The 21,543-nt window shown below is 28.8% G+C and overlaps 1 protein-coding gene across 1 annotated transcript; it reads left to right on the forward strand.

Annotated features, from left to right (window-relative positions):
* The first annotated feature begins 376 nt into the window (after positions 1–376).
* LOC123296240 (cytochrome P450 4C1-like) lies at positions 377–15,938 on the forward strand. Its single transcript, XM_044877702.1, has 13 exons — positions 377–458; positions 605–684; positions 1,076–1,160; positions 1,518–1,703; positions 2,360–2,429; positions 3,538–3,755; positions 4,199–4,389; positions 5,278–5,626; positions 13,920–13,989; positions 14,061–14,239; positions 14,297–14,644; positions 15,521–15,700; positions 15,772–15,938. Exons 1-13 carry the CDS (start codon positions 377–379, stop codon positions 15,936–15,938), a joined length of 2,205 nt encoding a protein of 734 aa, XP_044733637.1.
* The last annotated feature ends 5,605 nt before the right edge of the window (positions 15,939–21,543 follow it).

The following is a 21,543-nucleotide window of genomic DNA, read 5'->3' on the forward strand; positions in this document are numbered from 1 at the left end:
TTGAAGTTAGGTGAACCTTACCTGGTTCCAGTATCTTATGATTTCTTAAAATAAAATTTTTTTTCTCGAGTGTATACAAACTTTATAATCATATTTAAATAAGTTATATACAACTGATTATGAAATTTGTTAATTTAAAACTATATATATAAGAAATGGTAATTGATATCAAATTTAATACAATACTTTCATTAACGGGATATCAAGCAAAATTAAAAGTTTTGTGAAGTGCGCACTTTTCGGATAATTAATTTATTCGGAGGTTAAATTAAAAGACTAAAAAAAATTTACAAAAATGTTAACAGAATTTTTAATATTATTTACGATCATAATTTTCGTTTCGGATATTATGTTTCGATATCGAAATAAAGCCATAATGCAATTATCACGTGTATTACCAGGACCACCATCGTTACCATTAATTGGAAATGCACATTTATTTCGTGGTAATACTGAAGGTAAATATTTCTCAAATATCATAGATCACTTCGTGTTTTAAATGAATTTTTTTACGAAGTATAATAAATCATTTTGTAATATATTTATTAAAATTTTTGTGGTTTTTCTCATTTTATAGAACTATTAAACATAATTAGAAAATTAGCGAATAAATTTCCAAGTCCGTTTAAACTATGGTTGTCGTATAGATTTTTCACTGTGATTTATAATCCAAATGATATTGAGGTAAGTCATTATGTACATTTGCTGGCATAAAAAATGAGATAATATTTAAAATTAAAAAATAAATTGGAGCAAAAATAAATGAAAAAAAAAAAAAAACTGCGTTTCATGTTTAAAAGAGCAGACTTGATCTACTCAAACGATTCGTAGTCAATGATCCTTCTTTCCAAAATATGGCTATTAACTGGAAACAACATTCCTAATATTTTCTGGCCATTTCTCGCTTTATTTCTCGGAATATATATTTTATATTATGAGACTAAACTTTTTATGTTTTTTTATACATATAAGCCCACATACAGGATACTTTTTTTTGTCACATTTTTTACGCCATTAAGTACACTATTTCATTATTTCACCATAAAAAATTTAAATAATTCTTTATAATTTTTAGACAGTTTTAAATAAGGCTTTAGAAAAGGATCCAATTTATGCTCTTACTCGACCATGGACTGGAACCGGATTATTTGCTGCTCCAGGTATGATCAAAAAGAGAAAAATTATTTTTTTACCGGACAATTGGGTTAATGACTACCCAGAAAAAAGTAGACTTGATGCCATAAGGGAATTTGAAAGTAAAATTAAAATTGAATAAAAACCGAAGAAGTTATAAGTCATTCAAAAATTGTTACCCGTCTCATTCTTCCAACAGAGTTTTGAATGTAATTTCTGTGGCAATACTTTACAATGACATCACTTTTAAGCATCTTTCTTTTTGTTTAATTAGAAGTTTTAAACGTTCATAATATGCGTTTTTCTAAAAATTTTCAAAAACCAACTTATCATTTCCATTGCTTCAAGTGAAAATTTTAAATTTTGATAAAATGTATTTTTAGTACCAAAATGGAAAGCACATCGTAAAGTTATTCAACCAACATTTAATACAAAAGTGTTGGATAGTTTTATGGATGTATTTGCAATACAAAGCGAAATTTTGGTGAAAATATTGGAAAAACAATTGGATAAAGGCTACTTTGATGTGTTTAATTTTATGAGTCCTTGTACGTTGGATATCATTTGTGGTAAGACAGCATTTTTATAACCTGTATATATGAAATAAATATGTAAGGTATACTTAGTTTAGTCCCAAGCTTGTATCGCTTAAAAATATTGATTCTACGAAAAAAAATTTTGGTAAAGGTGTTCCTAAATCATCTAATTAGTTCATTTTCGTTTGTCCAACCAAACAAGATATAAAAAGTGGCTTTGAGTTCGTAATGAGTAACATAGGTCAATTGGATTATGAATCCGTAGGACCCATTTTGTTAACCGTTAAAGATAACCTACAAGTTCCGAATCTATTTGGACCCTTCGAATGCATTGCCGGAGATCTTGAGTTAACTATCCTTATTTTCTAGTCTTCTTACATCATTGTTTACCCGTGGGGGCACAAATAAATTAGTACAAATTAACAAAACTTGCCCATTTTCTCCAAAACTATAAGAGATAGGTCGTTGTAAATTTGCAGGTATCTTCTCAACTATTTTTTAGTGAATTATAAATATGATTCTAGAATAGCGAAGAAAAAAGTTCCAGAAAAGTTTTGGAGCTTCGAAAAACCAAAACAAAAATTTTTAAATTTTCATTTTAAAATTAAAACTTGCAGGATTAATTAAATTTAGTAGGATATTCGGCTAGCCAAATCTATTGAATAAAATATTTACGCTTTTGTTTACAGAAACAGCAATGGGCTACAAAATTTCAGCACAACAAGGTGGAAATACAAAATATGTGCATTGTGCATTGAGGTAAGAATTCTAAGTAGTTTTAATTACTTAAGTGTAATTGATCTTGTAAAAAAACAAGTTTTATTTACATACTATAAATGCTGTAAGAAGTTACAATAATTATTTAATTAATTACATCAACAAATTTTATAACACATTATTGAAGGCTAGTTTAGTACAGATTTACAAATAAAATAATTCTAAAATGGGGTATGGTGATTCCATATGTGTTAAAATACGTTTTATTTTGCGTCATTTTATATGTTAAGGGTATTAGTTTTATAATAGTTTTACGGTTGATTATACACTTCTTTTCTTTTGGAGTAAAAATTTCCTCATAAATTTTATTGATATATGATTTATTTAACAAAATGAAATTGTGACTGACACTATAAAGTATTTAAAATTTCAAATATCTTCTTTTATTCTAGGGCCAAATTACTTATTGAAAAATGCTAATAGAATTTTTATTAGAAAAATAATACTTGACTATACAACAAAATCGACTGACACTATCGTCACTTTTAATTGAAAAATACTTGTATTTTAAAAGAAAATCTTAGAAATTAATATTAAAGTACACAAGTTAGGAACTTCAAAACCATTTTAATATGCTATTTTTGAGTACAATTAATAATAATAAAAGAGTTGCTAATAAAATTTAAAATTATTGAAATTTTAACGTTCTTATAAATATAAATAATGAAATTTTACTGAAAACATAACATTAACGAAGGAAAAATATTATTAAGATACTTAAGATAATGAAATTTTAAAGTACTATGTTTCCCAAAGAGTGTATTGTAAAATTCAAAGAGTGGAGTGATTGATATCAGTCAATTCAGTTAATTTAAAGAATAAATGTAAAGAGCACCCCTCGTTTTTAATTACAATAAAAATTAAGATCCACTTTTTAGGGCTATAAAGCGTATTTTTTCAATTTTTTGAAATTGTCATTATTTTAACGTTATCTCCAATTTGATGATATCCTGCCGTTATAACTTGGATCATCTTGTAGAATTGTTTATGGAGGGAAGCTATAACCAACATAGATACTTGGCAACCTTTATCCTGAAACCATTGAAGACTACTCAAATAACATCATAATAAATCGAATTTTTCGTTTCAGACAATTGAAAATCGAATTTTTACGGATGAGCAAAGTGTGGTTACAGCCAAATATTATTTTTAAATTTACAAAATTAGCTAGAGAACAAGAAGAAAATGTTAAATATTTACATAGCATTACGAATACTGTGATCCAGCGCAAAATTGAAGATTATAAGCAACGCAAACAAAATGAGCTTAACAATAATAAAATTGAGGTTCCTGATTACAGCGATAATGGTTGGTATTTTAATTGGGATTTTGACCCTATTTTTTTAATTTTTTCATGATAATTTTAAAGTTGCAGACAGTTTTAAAAGAACTTTTCAAAAGAGAAACAAAAACGCCCAACAAAAAAATGTTCGTAAAACATCGCTGTGACGTTATAATGTCAATTGAATAGTACACACTGTATTCAATTATTAATTAATATTATGACGTTTCACGATCTTTTACAAACACTTTTTTTCGGGCGTTTTCGTTTCCTTTTTCAAAAGTTCGTTTAAAACTGTCTGTAACTTTCAAATTAGCATGAAAAAATAAAAACACTTTTGTTGTAAAACTTATATATAATCTTTCCATTTTTGTCAAAAAAGAGAACAATTTTTTTTTCTTTCAAATCCAAATTATCAACGCGAGGTTGAGAAGTGGCCAATTTTTACAAATATTCTGAATGATTGTAGATACCAGTAGTGGTTATTCCAAACGAAAAGCATTTTTGGATTATTTAATTGAGTTGGCAGAAGATGGACATAAATTTTCTGAAACTAGTTTACGAGAGGAAGTTGATACAATGATGATTGCGGGAAATGATACTACAGCGTCTGTGAATAGTTTCGTTTTGATGATGTTAGGAATTCATCAAGATATTCAAGTAAGTGAACCGATGCTCGGCTCAATATGAGTGATACTCAATGCATGATTTTCGAGATATTTCCCCTGAGATATTGATCTCGTTTACGTCCAAAGAACGAGTTCAGTGCTTTTTTTTTGTCAAAATTACGGAATTGGATATAAAAACTTTGTCCCGATTTATAACGTTTTTAAAGTTGAGACAAAGTTGTTTACAATTTGATCGAAAAATGAAAACTCGGGGCGATATCGGACGGTTCCAATAGTAAAACCATTATTTGAACTGAATTTTTCTAGCTTTTTAAAATAGTAAATTGTTAAAAATGACAAAAATTTTCTAAGAAAATCTTTATTGAAGAATCTGTGACCAATCTAGATTGTTCATGGTCAGCTGAAGGATGGATTTACTGTGAATTACCGGCAGCTAACTTCCTTGAAATTTATGTGCATACCATTGACCATACTGTAGGAAACGAAGCTTTTTACCCAGAAAAAAACTCTGTGCCAGTAGATTTTTATGGAAGGCAGTGGAAAATGTTTGTCTGAATATACTCAACCAAACCATATTCATGCGAACTTGTGTATTTTCCAATTACGCCCATACGAAAGAGCAGAAAACAAAAATAAAGATTATTTTGTGGTTCTGGTCGAAAATTTAATTTTAAATCCATATGACATTATATTTTGGATCATTTTAAACAGATTTTACTCTTGACATTATTACCTGACCTCACCATTTTAGATATACAAAGGTTATTTTTTTTGTAAATCTAAGGGCGCGGAGTTTGTTCCTGGGCTAGACTGATTTTTCTGTTTCGTTTTCTACATTAATATTCGAACCATTTTATTTTAATTTTTTGGCTGGAAGTAATAAGTTTTTAATTTTTTTAATTTCAACTTGAAATTTTAGGAAAAAGTATACGAAGAAATCTATAACATTTTTGGAGATTCCGATCGACCATGTACAAATGAGGATGTAAAACAAATGCCATATCTTGAGATGGTGATTAAGGAAACGTTACGACTTTTTCCACCAGGCGTTGTAATTATGCGTTATGTAACCAGAAGTTTACAATTAGAAAAATATACAATACCAAAAGGTGCTGGAACAATTATAACAATAATGCATACACATCGATTACCAGATATTTGGCCTGATCCATTAAAGTTTGATCCAAATCGATTTTTACCTGAAGAATGTGCTAAACGACATCCATATTCATTTTTACCATTTAGTGGAGGACCTAGAAATTGTATAGGTAAGGAAAAGTTTTTATATAATTTGAACGCATTTTGTCAATTGATTCTCGTTCAGAAAAGTTGATTGATTAATATTCGGGATGTTGCCACAAGCTTTAGTGGTCCAACTTTTTTATTTCATTCCCCCTCTACAGAGACAGTCAAATATCAATTTTTTGAACCAACTAAAGCTACCCGAGATTTTTTGAGTAGGTAATATTACGTCGAAAAGGCTCCATGTCATTTTTTTCTAAAGTTTGCTGTTTTTAAGTTATTAACAGTTTAATGTTTGGAAAAACTCCAAAAAGATTATTTTTAAAGCTGAAAATTAATTGAGCTTTTGAAAAATTTGAGCTTTTTTTTGATTAATTTTATAAAGTTCTGCAGAGTAATTACAAATTGCCTCAATTTTTAATTGTTAAAAATTAAAAATTGATACAAATAAAATTGTATGATATACCTTCTTATACATAAGTTATATCCTTCTTAATGGAAAACCCTTCGATATTTACTATTCCAATATAATTTTACGTTTCTAAGCAGTAATTTATGACTAATAAAAACGATTATCGATACGATACTTACAGATTAATATATTTTTCAGGTGTAAATTATGCATATCGATCCATGAAATGTGTGTTATCAACAATTTTACGTCAGTATAAAATATTTTCAAATGAAAATATTGAAACAATTCCATTAAAAGTAGAAATATTTTTGAAACCTGTAAATGGTTATCGAATTCGTATTGAAAAACGTTAAATTATATTCCTATTTAACGTTAATTCTAGTCAAATTAAATTATAAAAAAGAAACTATTTATTTTTATAAAAATACGCAGTTAAACTCGGCTATATCGATGAATCAAGGTTACAAGGTGGGTCCTATGACCCAAGATCCAATTAACCTATGTTGCTCATTTACGAACTCGACCTCACTTTTTACGTCTTCAGCGCGCTATAATTTCAGCTTTGTATCTCTTTTCGTTTTGAGAAATCGTGATGACAGACGGACAGACAGACCGACAACAGACGATAGACGATAGACAGCCAGACAACCGGAAATGGACTAATTAGGTGATTTTATGAACACCCGTACCAAAATTTTGTTCATAGCATCAATATTTTTAAGCGTTAAAAACTTGGGACTAAACTTAGTATACTTTGGTATATTTCATAAACATGATATAAAAATAAGTACGGAACCTTTCGTGAGTTCGACTCGTGCTTTACATTGCTTCGATTTTTGCAGTTTATGACATATGAGGGACATCTGGGGAGAGCATCGAAGTCTTAGTAATAGGGTTCCATTCGTTACTTTTCGGATACGGAGCTCTACAAACAGTAGAATTTATAGCAAAAACGCAGATTTTGCAAATTATTCATTTTTCATAAAACATACAGAAAAGAATCAATATGAAATTTTAACAGATAATTAAATTTGTTTTTTCAATTCTCTTTAATTAAGATTACTAGACAAGATATTTGTCAATATTTAGTTTACGCTATGTGTTTCATATTAAAAACCATCAATTATAATCGAGAGACCATGATGTAAATAAATATCATATACATGATTAAAGTAAACAAAATCATAAAGTAATAATTAAATTAGTATTTTAAACTTCAAAATTTTGGTACCGTTTTCAAATTTCATCCTCTTTTTGGCCTCCCTTGCCTTATTGTATAATGTATATAATGTATAAAGTGTAATTAATTATTTTTGTAAAAGAGAATTAAAATATTTTATATTTTTATTGAATAAAATTTATTTTTTTATATTTAAATTTCTTAGCTTTTTTTAATTAATTTTACTTGTTTTTTTTATTTGATAGTTCATAGGTTGTTTTGAAGTAAACAGAAAAGTGAGCAGTAAACCAATATAACATCCTGAATGCAAATCACAAGAAATTACGCAAGGTCGGGATTCGAAATTTATTTTTTTTTATATTTAAATTTCTTAGCATTTTTTTTAAATTAATTTTACTTGTTTTTTTTTTTTTTTATTTGATAGTTCAAAGGTTGTTTTGAAGTAAACAGGAAATTGATATAAGTTCGATGCATTATTATTGCTTTTTATATAGGAAAGCCAATATAACATCCTGAATGAAAATTACAAGAAATTATGCAAGGTCAGGATTCGAAATTACAGGAAACGAAAAATTTACTACCATTCATGTTATGAATGTGTTCAAGAGCCGGAACCACGTAACTGCCTCCATACAGACTAAAAAAGTGAAAAATTATCCAGAAAATTATTCTAACCTGTTTGCTTACATGATTCCAAATATTTATAATAAGCTTTGGGCTTATTTGTACATTTACATCAAAGAACTTCGGAACTTGAATTCGGGTTTTTTTTCTAATGATAAAAAAATTTTATTTGCGGTTTAGAATGGAATTTACAATTTAAATGATCAAATTCTTCTAGTTCAAAAACGAGAAATTGTAATAACTAGGCGAGCAATTTCCAGAAATAAAAATTTAAACATTTATATATTTCTGTAACATAGTTTGATTCGAAAGTAGGCTATACAAATTAAAAAATGTCAAATTATAAAGTTTATTGAAGGACATTTATGTTTTTCTTTTGGTTTCTTTTCTTGGCACCTTGCGCTTGGTATTGTAAAAATATATGATTTGGTCTTGCAGAATTGAGTCTAGGCCATAATTGTGTTGGTCTTTTAAACTCTTTTCATTTATTAAAAATATTTCTAAGACGGACATTTAACACTTTTTATACAGAGTATTTCAACAATTAAATCAGTCAATTGTTTGTTTTCATTTTTTAATTTTTGTTGTTATAACGGCAAGAGAAACACACAACGCTAGTACAATATACAAATATGTATATAAATGAATACTATTTGCTCGAACAATTCTGTGGTTTTTAGTCAAATTTCTTGAGAAGGCCAACACTCTAAAAGTTAACGAACCTCTCTTGTTTCAAAACAGTTACAGGTTGATTCAATTCATTATTTACTTACCATGTTTTGGATATCGTGGAAAGATTGGCATAATTTGAATGACGTAGAACGAGAAAAATTTTAATTATATTATTAAACAAGATTTTCAACTATTCGATAAGAATCAACAAAAATATTTTTACCAGAAAATATCTTTTTCTTAACCTTCTGATTTAATTATTAATTATTCAATATACTCAATGATATTGATTAGGGGAAACCTGGTAGATTGTCATAGCGCTCATAACATAAAACTTAATGTATACATACGAACGTTCATCGGTGGCGTAGAAATCACGAACACAACATCTCCCTGCTCAGTTCATTTCAGTCCGCTCAGAAACACCGAAGCAGAGAAAAATGCATTCGTTTTTTTTTCCCACAGTGATAGTATTTTTTTGTGCATCTGTGTCGATTCATATAACTCTGCTTAAATTTGGCATTGTAATATTCCTTCTCATGTATTTATAATGTTAAATATATGGTCCATGATATCGATATATTGTTTTAAAAATACGCATCGATTTGAATTTATTTTTCATGTTTATTTTCTAAAACGTGTTTTGGGCCAGGTTATCTCAGGTTGCCGGGGGCTAGTAGTCACATGTGACAACTAACATCATTCATGTGTGCTGCCTTTTTTTGTTGGCTTTTTGGAGTTTTGATAAATGTTTGATAGTTTTAGAAATAGGCATAAAAGTGCCACGGCATTACAAGAGAACGTCTGCCTGTTTCACCAGCGTTGGTGCTACGAGCTGCAAGAGAAGTACAGAACCATGGCAAATCTATAATTCCTGCCGAGAAGGATTATGAAATTAATTATCGCACTTTAACAAGATATTGCCATTACTGAACAAAATGATAACTCTAACCTTAACATGCGTACGATAACACCACAAAGTTTAACCAAGATATCATTGGAACCTATTCCTGGCCCCAGTTCTCTGATTATATAACTATAACTTTTAAAACCACTACCAAAAGCTCCACCGCGCAAGTTATGCTGACCACAAAAAAGTAAATCAGCAATTCCGACAGATAAAAGAAAAGAAAAGAAAAAGTAGAGAAGAAATTATCTATGCGTTTGTTGAGTGGCACGTTTTTTTAAATATATTTCCCTTCCTTTACCTACTATGTGACTACCTACCCCAGACACTGTGACAACCATCCCTGACACGGGTTAAAAGTCACACATTTCTTTATCTCAAATTTAATATTTCCTCAATGGAAAATAATATAGACAAAAAGTATTTATTTATTTTTAAACTAGATTAGATACACTCCCCATTGATGTATAAATGGCAATACTATACAAAGACTAAGGCATTAAAAATGCAAAAGAATGAAAATGTGATTTCCAACCCTGATTTCCTCTAATCAATGTACCTTATACAATGAAATTATATGCGTGGTCCTATAATAGTTGGTTAAGTAAATACAGGATCTTATAAATTAACTAACTCGCGGAGGTATACCATACTACCCCTAAAAGTGGCACGATTTGAAAAAAAAAAAACGAATTTTAAAGCGTGAGTAAAAGAAAAATGAGATGTGACACAGTGATCAAAAAAATTAACCAAATGCCAGTAATTTGTTGCCTAATTTCAATAAATGAGATACAGTTATAATTATGGCAATGGTCCTCTTAAAATAGCTTTAGTTATTCCTTTAAAACCGAATATTGTGGACGCGAGGTGTCATAATCGCGGAAACGAAACACTAAAAACAGTCAAAGTTCGAAAAATTTGAACAATAATGCGGATTTGAATGCGGTTTTCTACATTCGATTCATTAGAGCGTCACAAAATTTTGTGACCTAAATTTATTTATAAGAAAATAAAAATATGCAATTCACTTTTAATTTCTTATAAATCATTTAAGTTCAAAAAAATTTCCTGACGCTGTTACGAATCGACTGCAGAAAACCGCATTTAAATCGTTTCAAACTATTCAAATTTTCGAACTTCAGTGCTTCGTTTCCGCAACTACCGCGATTTCAACAAATGCTGTAAATGTGAGAAACATGGGAACACTTCAGATAACATTATAGGATAGGTTAATTCTAAAAAGAACGTTAGCGATCATAATATCCGCCATAGTGGTATAAATTTCTATAATGATTTAACTTAATAAGGAACTGTTCCTAAGTGATCTGAGTCCTGATAACAGTGATATGATAAAAATCATTTAAAAAAATTTTAAATTCCAGTAAATACTAGTTGGAGACCTTTTTAGTATGTAGAGTGTACATAGAATATCAAATGCGAACACGGTTTATTTAACACCGAAGTTGGGTTTTTCAAAGCTATTTAAAAAAATTTCCAATATGTAGCTATGGTAAATAATAGTTCATATATAGTGGAAAAATACTATGTTAAGTACACTGACTTAATAATCAATCTGTATATAAACTGTTACGTCTAAATGTTGGATACAATAATTTATACAAAACTAAAGATATTACCTGCTTCGAATCTAGTTTACATTCAAAGTACCTACTTACGGTGAATGCTTACATTTAAAAAATTTTCTTTTGTCAGTTCCATTATTTTTAAATAAGGATGATTGAAAGAACATTAAAACTATTTATAATTTAATAAAAACCGTTTCGTTATTTAATTATTTCTTCATCAGTTACTAAAAATATAACAATAAATAAATAAAAATGTTTTTAATTTTAACTATCACACTCGTAATTTTATTCGTTATTTACGATATTTCATTTCGTTTTCGATATAAAGATATAATGAAATTATCAAAATCGTTACCGGGTCCAATATGTTTACCGTTATCGGGTAACGCACATGCATTAAGTGAAGGACCCATTGGTAATATAATATTTTTAAGTTTTATGAAAATAAAAGTTTAATGACAGTGATTTTAATTGATTTACTTCTTGGAGAATTGATAATGCTAAAATTAATAAAGATTTTATATAATGAACCTACGAAGTGTCGAATTTTTACAAAACGAATTGATAAACGAATAATTTGCTTGCGGTGTGGAAGAAGTTACTTAGAAAATAAGTTTCCGTAAATTATCATTAGTTTTTAGGGGAAAGTCATAATTTTTAGCCTTCAAAAAAGATTTAAAATCAATAAAGGATTAAGAAGTTTTTAAAATTATTTAAGCTTTAATTTTTTGATAAAAAAAAGTAATTTATATACTGAAAATTTAATAATTCCCATAAGAACTAAAGTTAATTTACGGTAACTTGTTTTCTGAAAAACTTCATACAATCTTTAGAAAAATTTAGTTGTGATTTCTCTTGCGTGAAAATGATATTGCACAAGTTTGCAATTTTTGGAAGAATTTGCAAAATGTTTTTTTTAAATATACTCATTTCTATACCTTTCGAAACGTTGTAACTTTTTTACGTTTGGCCTCATTTACGAATTCATTTTTTACGTCCTGAGTACGCTGTAAAAATTTCAGCTTGATATCTTTTTTCGTTTATGAGTTATCGTGTTGACAGACAGACGGACAGAAAAGCGAAAATGGACTAATTGGGTGATTGTATTTTATTTTATTTACATCTATACCAAAATTTTGTTCATAGCATCAATATTTTTATGCGTTACAAACTTGGGACTAAACCTAGTATACCTTGCATATTACATATAACATGGTACAAAAATACGAAAATTGAAAAATTCGACACTCAAGGTTTTATCCTCAATTTTTTGTAATATCAAACTTACCGTCATAAATCCTCCATAAAAGTGAGACGAATCATAAAATTTTCGGTTCATTTATGGGGTAATATTAATAATATCTTTCATAAATTGATGTGCTAAGGATTTATGGTCGTATGGGAAAAAAATAAATTAATACTCAAGTGATTTTTTAGGATTTATCAAAGCTTTTACGGGCTGGAAAAATATTTATGGTGATTTATATCGTGTGTGGGCTAGTTATCAATTGTATATTTTCGCTTGTAAACCGGAAGACATTGAAGAAATTTTAAATAATAGTTTAGAAAAAGATTATTATTTAAAATTTGTGGATTATTATATAGGCGAGGGAATTTTAATATCTCCTGGTAAGTTTCATCAATTATTTTTGGTTAAGGCTTATTAAGGAAAAACCTTCCAATTTAACCTTTGTCTCTATTTGAAATCAGTAATGGACCAGGATTAACTTTTAAAGTCTTAGTCTCAGACTCAACTTTTGATGACTCAGCACTCGCGTAATGAGCATTTTGCTCACGCAAACATTCTAATTATATATGTGATTAAAATTTTATCTATTTTCGAATTATGAATTTTTTAAATTTTTCACTTCCCTGTGGGAAAGTTATTGTAATGGGTCCGATTTTGCGAATTGAAAATTTTGACATATCTCCACGTTTCAAAGCCTTTAGAGTCGAATAGTATGGTTTTTAAAAGGATGTCCGTATGTGCACATGTATGTACGTATGAATGATTGTTCAGATTCAATTTTCGTCTCGCGTATCTCGAGAACAAATGATGATATTGACATGGGACCAGTTTCATTTAACGCATAATATTAAAACATAGGATATTTTTTGTCCTTTCCACTGGGAAGTTAGTCGTGTGGACCTTTCGGGTCGCACCTAGACCGCTTTTTCAACCTATATCTACGATTTTTTTCAAGTCTTTTCAAGTAGAAATGTAAACAAAAAATATCAATAACTTCGGAAATTTTCGGATCTGTTGTGATCGTGTCGTGTACTTTCGATAGTTTAATATAAGTTGTACTCAAAAATTAAAAAAACTTGTGATATTTAAAAATATGGTGAATTTAGTTAAATTGAATTTAATTAAATTGAATTTATTTATTTTAGATTATTTCTCTGCTCTAATATTTTCCTATTTTTAACTAGCTATTGCATTAAAAAATAAATTTATGTAAAATTATGTAGAGGTTATGATTTACAAAGTTAAAAAATATTCACGTGACTATAGTCACTTATCACATGACTATAGATTACCGAACGGATGACGTAAGTGCTGATGAGTTAAGACCATTTTTTTATTTTATTCGAGTTTCAGCTCAAATTCAAATAAAAAAAACATCCTTTATATAGTTTTGACCACAAAAACTATATGAATTTATTTATAGCTATCAACTCTTTCAGCTCGAAAATGGAAATATTTGCGAAGAATTATTCAACCAAGTTTCAATACAAAAGTTTTGAATCAATTTTGTCATACAATGGCCGTACATGCTCAAACATTGAACAAAAATTTCCAAAACAAAGTTGGACCTGAATATTTCGATTGTTTTAGTACTTTTTTTTCGTGTACTTTAGACGTCCTTTTTGGTAAGTTTTTCCAAAATATTTTTTTACTTATTAGGAAAAAAACATTTTGCTATTTTTCTAGAGACAAATCTTGGAGAGAAAATGGATTTTCAGAAAAAAGATTATTCAAAATATATTGATTATTCGTGCAAGTAAATATTTTTCGTAGAAATCTAAAATTCCGAATTATTGATTCGCTAAAATAAAACTGACTTTTTTTTAGAATATTAACAGCTTTAGTTCAATGGATGGGAAAAGTATGGCTTCATCCAAATTTCATTTTCAAATTTTCATCAATTCGAAAAAAAATAGATTTTTATCGAGAATATATTCTATCGACTTCGAAACGAATTATTCGTGAAAGAACTATCGAAATTCAAGAACAACGAAACTATGAAAAAGGTTAATTATTCAAAATCATCATTTCACACAGATTTTAATTTTTAAAATTTTATGTAGGAAATCAAGCACAGAAGCCATTTTTAGAAAATTTAATTTTGGCTAAGGAAAATGGAGCTAGTATTTCGGATTATAATATCCAATGTGAAGTGAATACGCTAATTGTGGCTGGCAGTGATACAACAGCGAATGTAATGTGTTACGTTTTTATGTGTTTGGGAGTTCTTCAAGATATTCAGGACAAAGTTTACGAAGAGTTGTATAGTGTCTTTGGAGATTCTGATCGCGAGTGCACATTAGATGATATAAAATTATTGTACTACCTAGAAATGGTTATTAAAGAAACAATGCGACTTTTTACACCTGTGCCAATGTTAGCCAGAAATATTACTCAAAATATAAAAATACGTAAGTTCCAAAAAAAATTCAAATATTTGTTGATATTGGCTGAGGGAAGTTGCAGGAGACAATTTTAAAGGGTTTGCTGATTCAAAATTCGATTTATCTCAATCTCAATTTTGGGGGAAATCAACCTTAATTTTTCGACCTATCGGAATCTTTTCGTCCAATATATTTAAAAATGTTAACCCTTCGCTATTAAAATTTATAAAAAGTAGTATGGCCGCGAAGAATTTCGGAGCCAAATAAGATAAATTTGATGGAAGTTAAGCTACGGCGAGAAAGATGTTATTTTTGGCCTAAGGTTCGATCTTCACTCATCTGATAACCAGATGAGACGTATTATTCATGAAATTTTATTGATTTTTAAATATTTCTATCATAGTTGATCTGTCGAAAAGTTTTTATGGCTATTTTTAAATTAAATTAATTTTAATCAATTTTTTTTCCATAAGCGGTTTTTTTCAGGCAAGATTATACGATTATTTTCGTAATTACTCAAATTATCTTTCTTCTTATACCAATTTCGATTGACTAATAGATCGGTGTAGTTACAATTCTAGGGTATGTACAATTCTACACCGATCTGTTAACCAATCGATCTCAAAAACACGTTTATGGAAAAAATTGATTAAAATTAATTTAAAAGTCAATAAAATTTCATAAAAAAATCTTGTCACATGGGTGAAGATCGACCTTATACCATCTCTTGTACTATTTTGCCTCGTCAAGTTAAAAATCATCAGAATCAAGTAGTTTTTTATCGGTTAATACTAAGGACTAGAAATCCCAAATGAAAAATTTTAACCAAATAGTTTTTGGCACTCGACGCTACCATCCGTTTAGAATATAAATTGACTCTTAGGAAATTTTGTTTTGATTTAGAATCGGTAACATTACCTCCTGGAACAAATTGTGTTATTGGTGTATTACAAATGCATCGATCTCCAGAAATTTATCCAGATCCATTGGAATTTGATCCAAGTCGATTCACACCGGAGGAAATTGCAAAACGACATCCCGCATCGTTTATACCATTTGGTGCTGGACCAAGAAATTGTGTTGGTAAGAATCGACTTTTAAGTCTTTAAAGAAAAACAATTTACCTATATGGAATTTTTTTTACATTTTTTTAGGTCAAAAATTTGCTTATATGTCAATGAAAATAATTTTATCTACTGTACTAAGAAAATATCGTGTTTATTCCGATGTGGATTTGAAAAATATTGATTTACAAATGGAAATATTTTTAAAACCTGTAAATGGATATCGAGTTCGACTAGAGCCCAGAAACCAATCGTAGAAATTTATTGTTTAAGATTTTTCGGAATTTAAAATTCGTTGTATTTTCTAAATCAATTAATAATTTATTAAATATTTCAATTTTCATTTTTTATTTCCTATTATATTCAGTTCGTTTTTGTATATCAACGTGTCCATCCACCTTCATGTTCCATATATGTAATTTGTTTTTTACATATCTCGGGAGTGATATCTTGAAACTTTTCTCTTATTATCTGTTCAAAATGGTCTATATGTCTAAGCGACCATTAACATTCCTACCGAACTTTTTCAATTTGTGGCACCCTGTACATTTGATCTCAAAAGTGAATACCAGAATGTTAAAATTTTCAAAAGCAGAGATTTATATAAAGAGTAACTTTTTTTTGTAAACCTTATAATAAAAAAGTTTTCCATATGTAGCCAACTTAAGAAAACAGGCTGTGTATCTCTATCTCTATATATTATAAATGCGAAAGTAAGCAATTTTGTTTGTATGTTTGTTTGTTTGTTTATAACGCTTTCACGCTAAAACTAGCAAATGGTTTTTAACGAAACTGTACAGCAATATAGCTTATACTTCAGAATAACACATTAGATATAATTTATAAAGACATATCAATAAAATAAAAAAATTAATTTAATTTGACATTACCATAAATTGCCGATTTCTGTAAAAATAGTCAATAAACAAGACAAAACAAACAATTGACTGAGTTAATTGTCGAAATACCATGTATGGACAGTGTTGATTACTCTGTCTGATACTATAACTGATGTAACCACAACATACATACTATACAATTTTGTGCTCTCACGGGTAAACAGTGATGTTTACGAAAAAATGTTGTTTAATATTTTATAAGGAACATATTTTTACATTTAAATTTTTGTTCTATCTCTAACGGTTTACAAGATAGGTCCTACGCAGCAAAGACCCAAATGACCTTATGACCCCTTAGAAAAATTCGAAAAAATCGTAAAAAATTATTTGTTTCGGAATTTGATGAAACTCAGTTTATAAGGTAATTTTGACCCAAGAAATCCAAAAATCGAGTTTATTTGGCGATTGGCCGAGTAATTTTCGAAAAAAACGATATTTCGGATCGATTTCCGGTATTATCTCGAGAATTATTCGCCCAATCGTTAAATGAAATCGATTTTTGTATTTTTTGGGTCAAAATTACCTTATATACAGAGTTTTATCGAAATTGGAGACGATAAATTTGTATCGATTTTTTGCAATTTTTTCAAGGGGTACCCCTTAGAAAAATTCGAAAAAATCGTAAAAAATTATTTGTTTCGGAATTTGATAAAACTCAGTTTATAAGGTAATTTTGACCCAAGAAATTAAAAAATCGAGTTTATTTGGCGATTGGCCGAGTAATTTTCGAAAAAAACCATATTTCGGATCGATTTCCGGTATTATCTCGAGAATTATTCGCCCAATCGTTAAATGAAACCGATTTTTGTATTTTTTGGGTCAAAATTACCTTATATACAGAGTTTTATCGAAATTGGAGACGATAAATTTGTATCGATTTTTTGCAATTTTTTCAAGGGGTACCCCTTAGAAAAATTCGAAAAAATCGTAAAAAATTATTTGTTTCGGAATTTGATAAAACTCAGTTTATAAGGTAATTTTGACCCAAGAAATTAAAAAATCGAGTTTATTTGGCGATTGGCCGAGTAATTTTCGAAAAAAACCATATTTCGGATCGATTTCCGGTATTATCTCGAGAATTATTCGCCCAATCGTTAAATGAAACCGATTTTTGTATTTTTTGGGTCAAAATTACCTTATATACAGAGTTTTATCGAAATTGGAGACGATAAATTTGTATCGATTTTTTGCAATTTTTTCAAGGGGTACCCCTTAGAAAAATTCGAAAAAATCGTAAAAAATTATTTGTTTCGGAATTTGATAAAACTCAGTTTATAAGGTAATTTTGACCCAAGAAATCCAAAAATCGAGTTTATTTGGCGATTGGCCGAGTAATTTTCGAAAAAAAACGATATTTCGGATCGATTTCCGGTATTATCTCGAGAATTATTCGCCCAATCGTTAAATGAAATCGATTTTTGTATTTTTTGGGTCAAAATTACCTTATATACAGAGTTTTATCGAAATTGGAGACGATAAATTTGTGTCGATTTTTTGCAATTTTTTCAAGGGGTACCCCTTAGAAAAATCGGAAAAATCGTAAAAAATTATTTGTTTCGGAATTTGATGAAACTCAGTTTATAAGGTAATTTTGATCCAAGAAATTCATAAATCGAGTTTATTTGGCGATTGGCTGAGTAATTTTCGAAAAAAAAACGATATTTCGAATCGATTTACCTATACCAAAATTTTTTTCCTAGCATCATTATTTTTAAGCGTTACAAACTTGGGACTAAACTTAATATACTATGTATATTTCATATATACATGGTATAAAAATATTTCACGGCCATCTTTTCTGATATACTTAATGAATAATTACGACTATCATACATTTAAAAAAAATAGAAAACCATACATATATTTTACCTTTGTAAAACAATCCTTACCATTATTTCGAGTGTTATAGAAAGGGATCATTTACTTTTAAGCCCAGCGAAGCAGGTGGGTATCACTCTAGTTGAATATATTCAGGGAATACTAAATTCATTTTGTTCATGATAAAAGCCCGAAAATATGTAATTGCTGCAAGTTAACATAACCAATTATCAAAAATATCAGAAAATTTATTTCTGTAACTCTTTAAAGGAATTTTGTGGGACCTTTAGCATTACATTTATAAAATAAAATAACTTTTGACGTGATACAATGCATTTTATGTTAAGTCATGTTTTACAAATCACAAGCCTTGTAAAGGAATTTTATTAAACGTGTATTTCATAAAATATTCATTTTTATTTTTTTAATTAATATTAAAGTAAAATTATTTTATTACTATCTCACGCTATTGAAGTTTGTAAACAGGAAAAAAATATTATCATTATAATAAAATATTCATTGATGTAGGCATTACATCTATTTATGTACGTGTAATTACATATTTAAATTAGCTGAACAAGTGATTAATTAGAAATCGATTATAAAATACCGATTGATATTCTTTAATGCCTCCGCATATGGCGGAACGGAGCATTCAATTCTTTACTGAGTGATTTCCAAGCACACGACAATCCATTTATCTTGAGGGGACTTATCACCTTGATATGTATACATTTTTTTCTTACATAAATAGCTATACCGTTAAACCTTTAGAATATTACCCAAAAATTTCAGAAATAAAATGTTTTTGGGTTATTCATTTATAAATACAGATATAGATTTTTTTTCAATGTTTTCGTATGTTTTCGAGATTATTTCAAAAAAGGGATTTTTGAATCCGGTAGTTTTTAATATTTTTCTACCCCCTTAACAGAATTCATAGTTTTTAATTGTATACTTCTTGATGTCAAAACAAACTTATATTAAAAATCACATGCTTCCGTTTTGATGGTAGTTTATAGCTTAATTTTATTAGACTAATAGGGTTTTTTTTTTAAATGCGTTGCATTGCGTTTTTCAAAATTTTTGCGATGATAACTAGTGGCCAAGTTTATCTATTATGTTCTAGTTGAACTTATTTTGTTTGAGTTGAGTTTCTTCAACTATTGACGGGTAAAAATTTGGTTTTTTTGGTTTTAGAGCATTTTGTAGTCAAATTATCGAAAAAAAACCAAACAAGCAAATGTCGAACCATCTGTTAAATTTCTAAATGTTTCGAACAGTCATTACCTGTTGCATAAGTAGTACGTTAAGGTTTTTGTTAATTTTTTTCGTTTACACCATGGGAAATCGGGATATTAGGGCAACCATGGAAGATATATTGATGTATCATATATTTTGTAAATTTTAGTTTTTCATTTTTATCTACTCACCAAGGCGATATGTCCTCCCAAAGAAAAAAATTTACAATCGGTAAATTGTACTTTGTATGTCGATATAAAATCCGGGCACCCAATTCCGACAAATGTAGGCATTTTCGAATAAAACAACAAAAACTGGTATTTTTAACTTACATGATCTGATCTTTATTCGAAATGTGTCGCCCAAAATATTATAGTTTATATTAGCATAAAAAAAGTAATAATTGGGAATGCTGGTAATTTCAAACATAAAAGTACTAAAGCATTTGAAATCGAGTAGTCCTAGAAAATTCCATAAAAAATATTTTTTTTCCAACAAATCCATGTCTTCTCAACACAGCCTTGCTTTGTAATAATTTGCATGCCTACTGATTTGATAAATGAACTTCATTTTCAGTTTTTTTTTTGATAATAAACCACTTTTGAAACTTTTGTGGTAATTTTTCAAAAAAATATTTTTTTCCTGAAATTCCTCTCTGTCTTTTAAGATCCTGTAAATAAAAATATAAATAACTAATGCTTTGAAAAAATATAAGATAAAAATATACTAAAATAGTAAAACCTATTAGATGTGTTCTAAGTACTAAGTACTGAGTACTGAGTATACAATAATACAATATAATGTTAAGATACTATTGAAAGTACTGAGCTAAGTACACCTTAATTCAAAAAATATAAAGCACTCCCTCGAGCAAATATAAGGTACTATATAAATTAAATTTAAGATCCCACTTTACACCTAGACAGAAAAGGTAATAATTTCGTAATTCGTTTTAGCTCAGAAACTATGGATGTCTGGAATATAAAAAAATAAACTTCTGATTTAAGCTGTGAGATAGTGAAATATTGGAGTGGTTTAACTTTTTGCTTCTTCCTGGAAGAAGTCTCAAATCTACAGGGTGGACCGTTTTAGTATATTATGTAGCTCGTTTTATAATTAACCAATAAATAATTTAAACAAAAGTTGCAGAGTTTGATGGTGGACATCATGTTCTGACATCAGATGGACCCTACTTCGGGTTGCTTTAATAGCCAAATTAGACCCTAAATGGTTAAAGGAAGCGTAACACTTTAAAAAACAGAAAGTAGATCCTCATAAAAAACTAATACTTTTCATTTGGAAGATTTTCTTTCGACTTAAAAAAATGTCATTATTGCATTTAGTCGAAAGTAAATACGTTAGCTTCAGAAAAAAGTTATCAAGGACAATACAGGTCGTTTACCTGTGTTAATAACTTTGAAACCCAGGTTTTTCAAGATCATTTGAAGACCAAGGTCAAATGACCCTGAAACTAGAATTTCCGGTAAAATTCATGGCCACAGAAGAATGTCCTTTTGCCATTTGTAGCCATCGATGGAGATATTGGTAGTTTGAGTTGATAAGAAAGACACCAACCGTGGGCTACACAAACTAAAAGAGGTATAAGTCATAGAGCAAATATAGTAGAAATTGGTATAAAAACGTAGATATTTCTAAAAATGGAAAACTAATATTGGGTACGTCAAATCCTCGGAAAGTTTAACCTATCATCAGCCGCCAAGTTCTAATATCTAAGCCCAATATAAACCGATGAATTTTCTTTTCGTAGAATTTTTATCAGGATTATTTTTTCTGTAAATTTTTTCCAGGGATCTGCAATTTTTAAATTATCATTTTCGGTCGATGGTTAATAATATCTAAGTTCTAGGTGTAATAATAAATCATTTCAAGTTAGTTCATTTTT

Source organism: Chrysoperla carnea, chromosome 3 (genome assembly GCF_905475395.1).
Source record: "Chrysoperla carnea chromosome 3, inChrCarn1.1, whole genome shotgun sequence".
NCBI lineage: Eukaryota > Metazoa > Arthropoda > Insecta > Neuroptera > Chrysopidae > Chrysoperla > Chrysoperla carnea.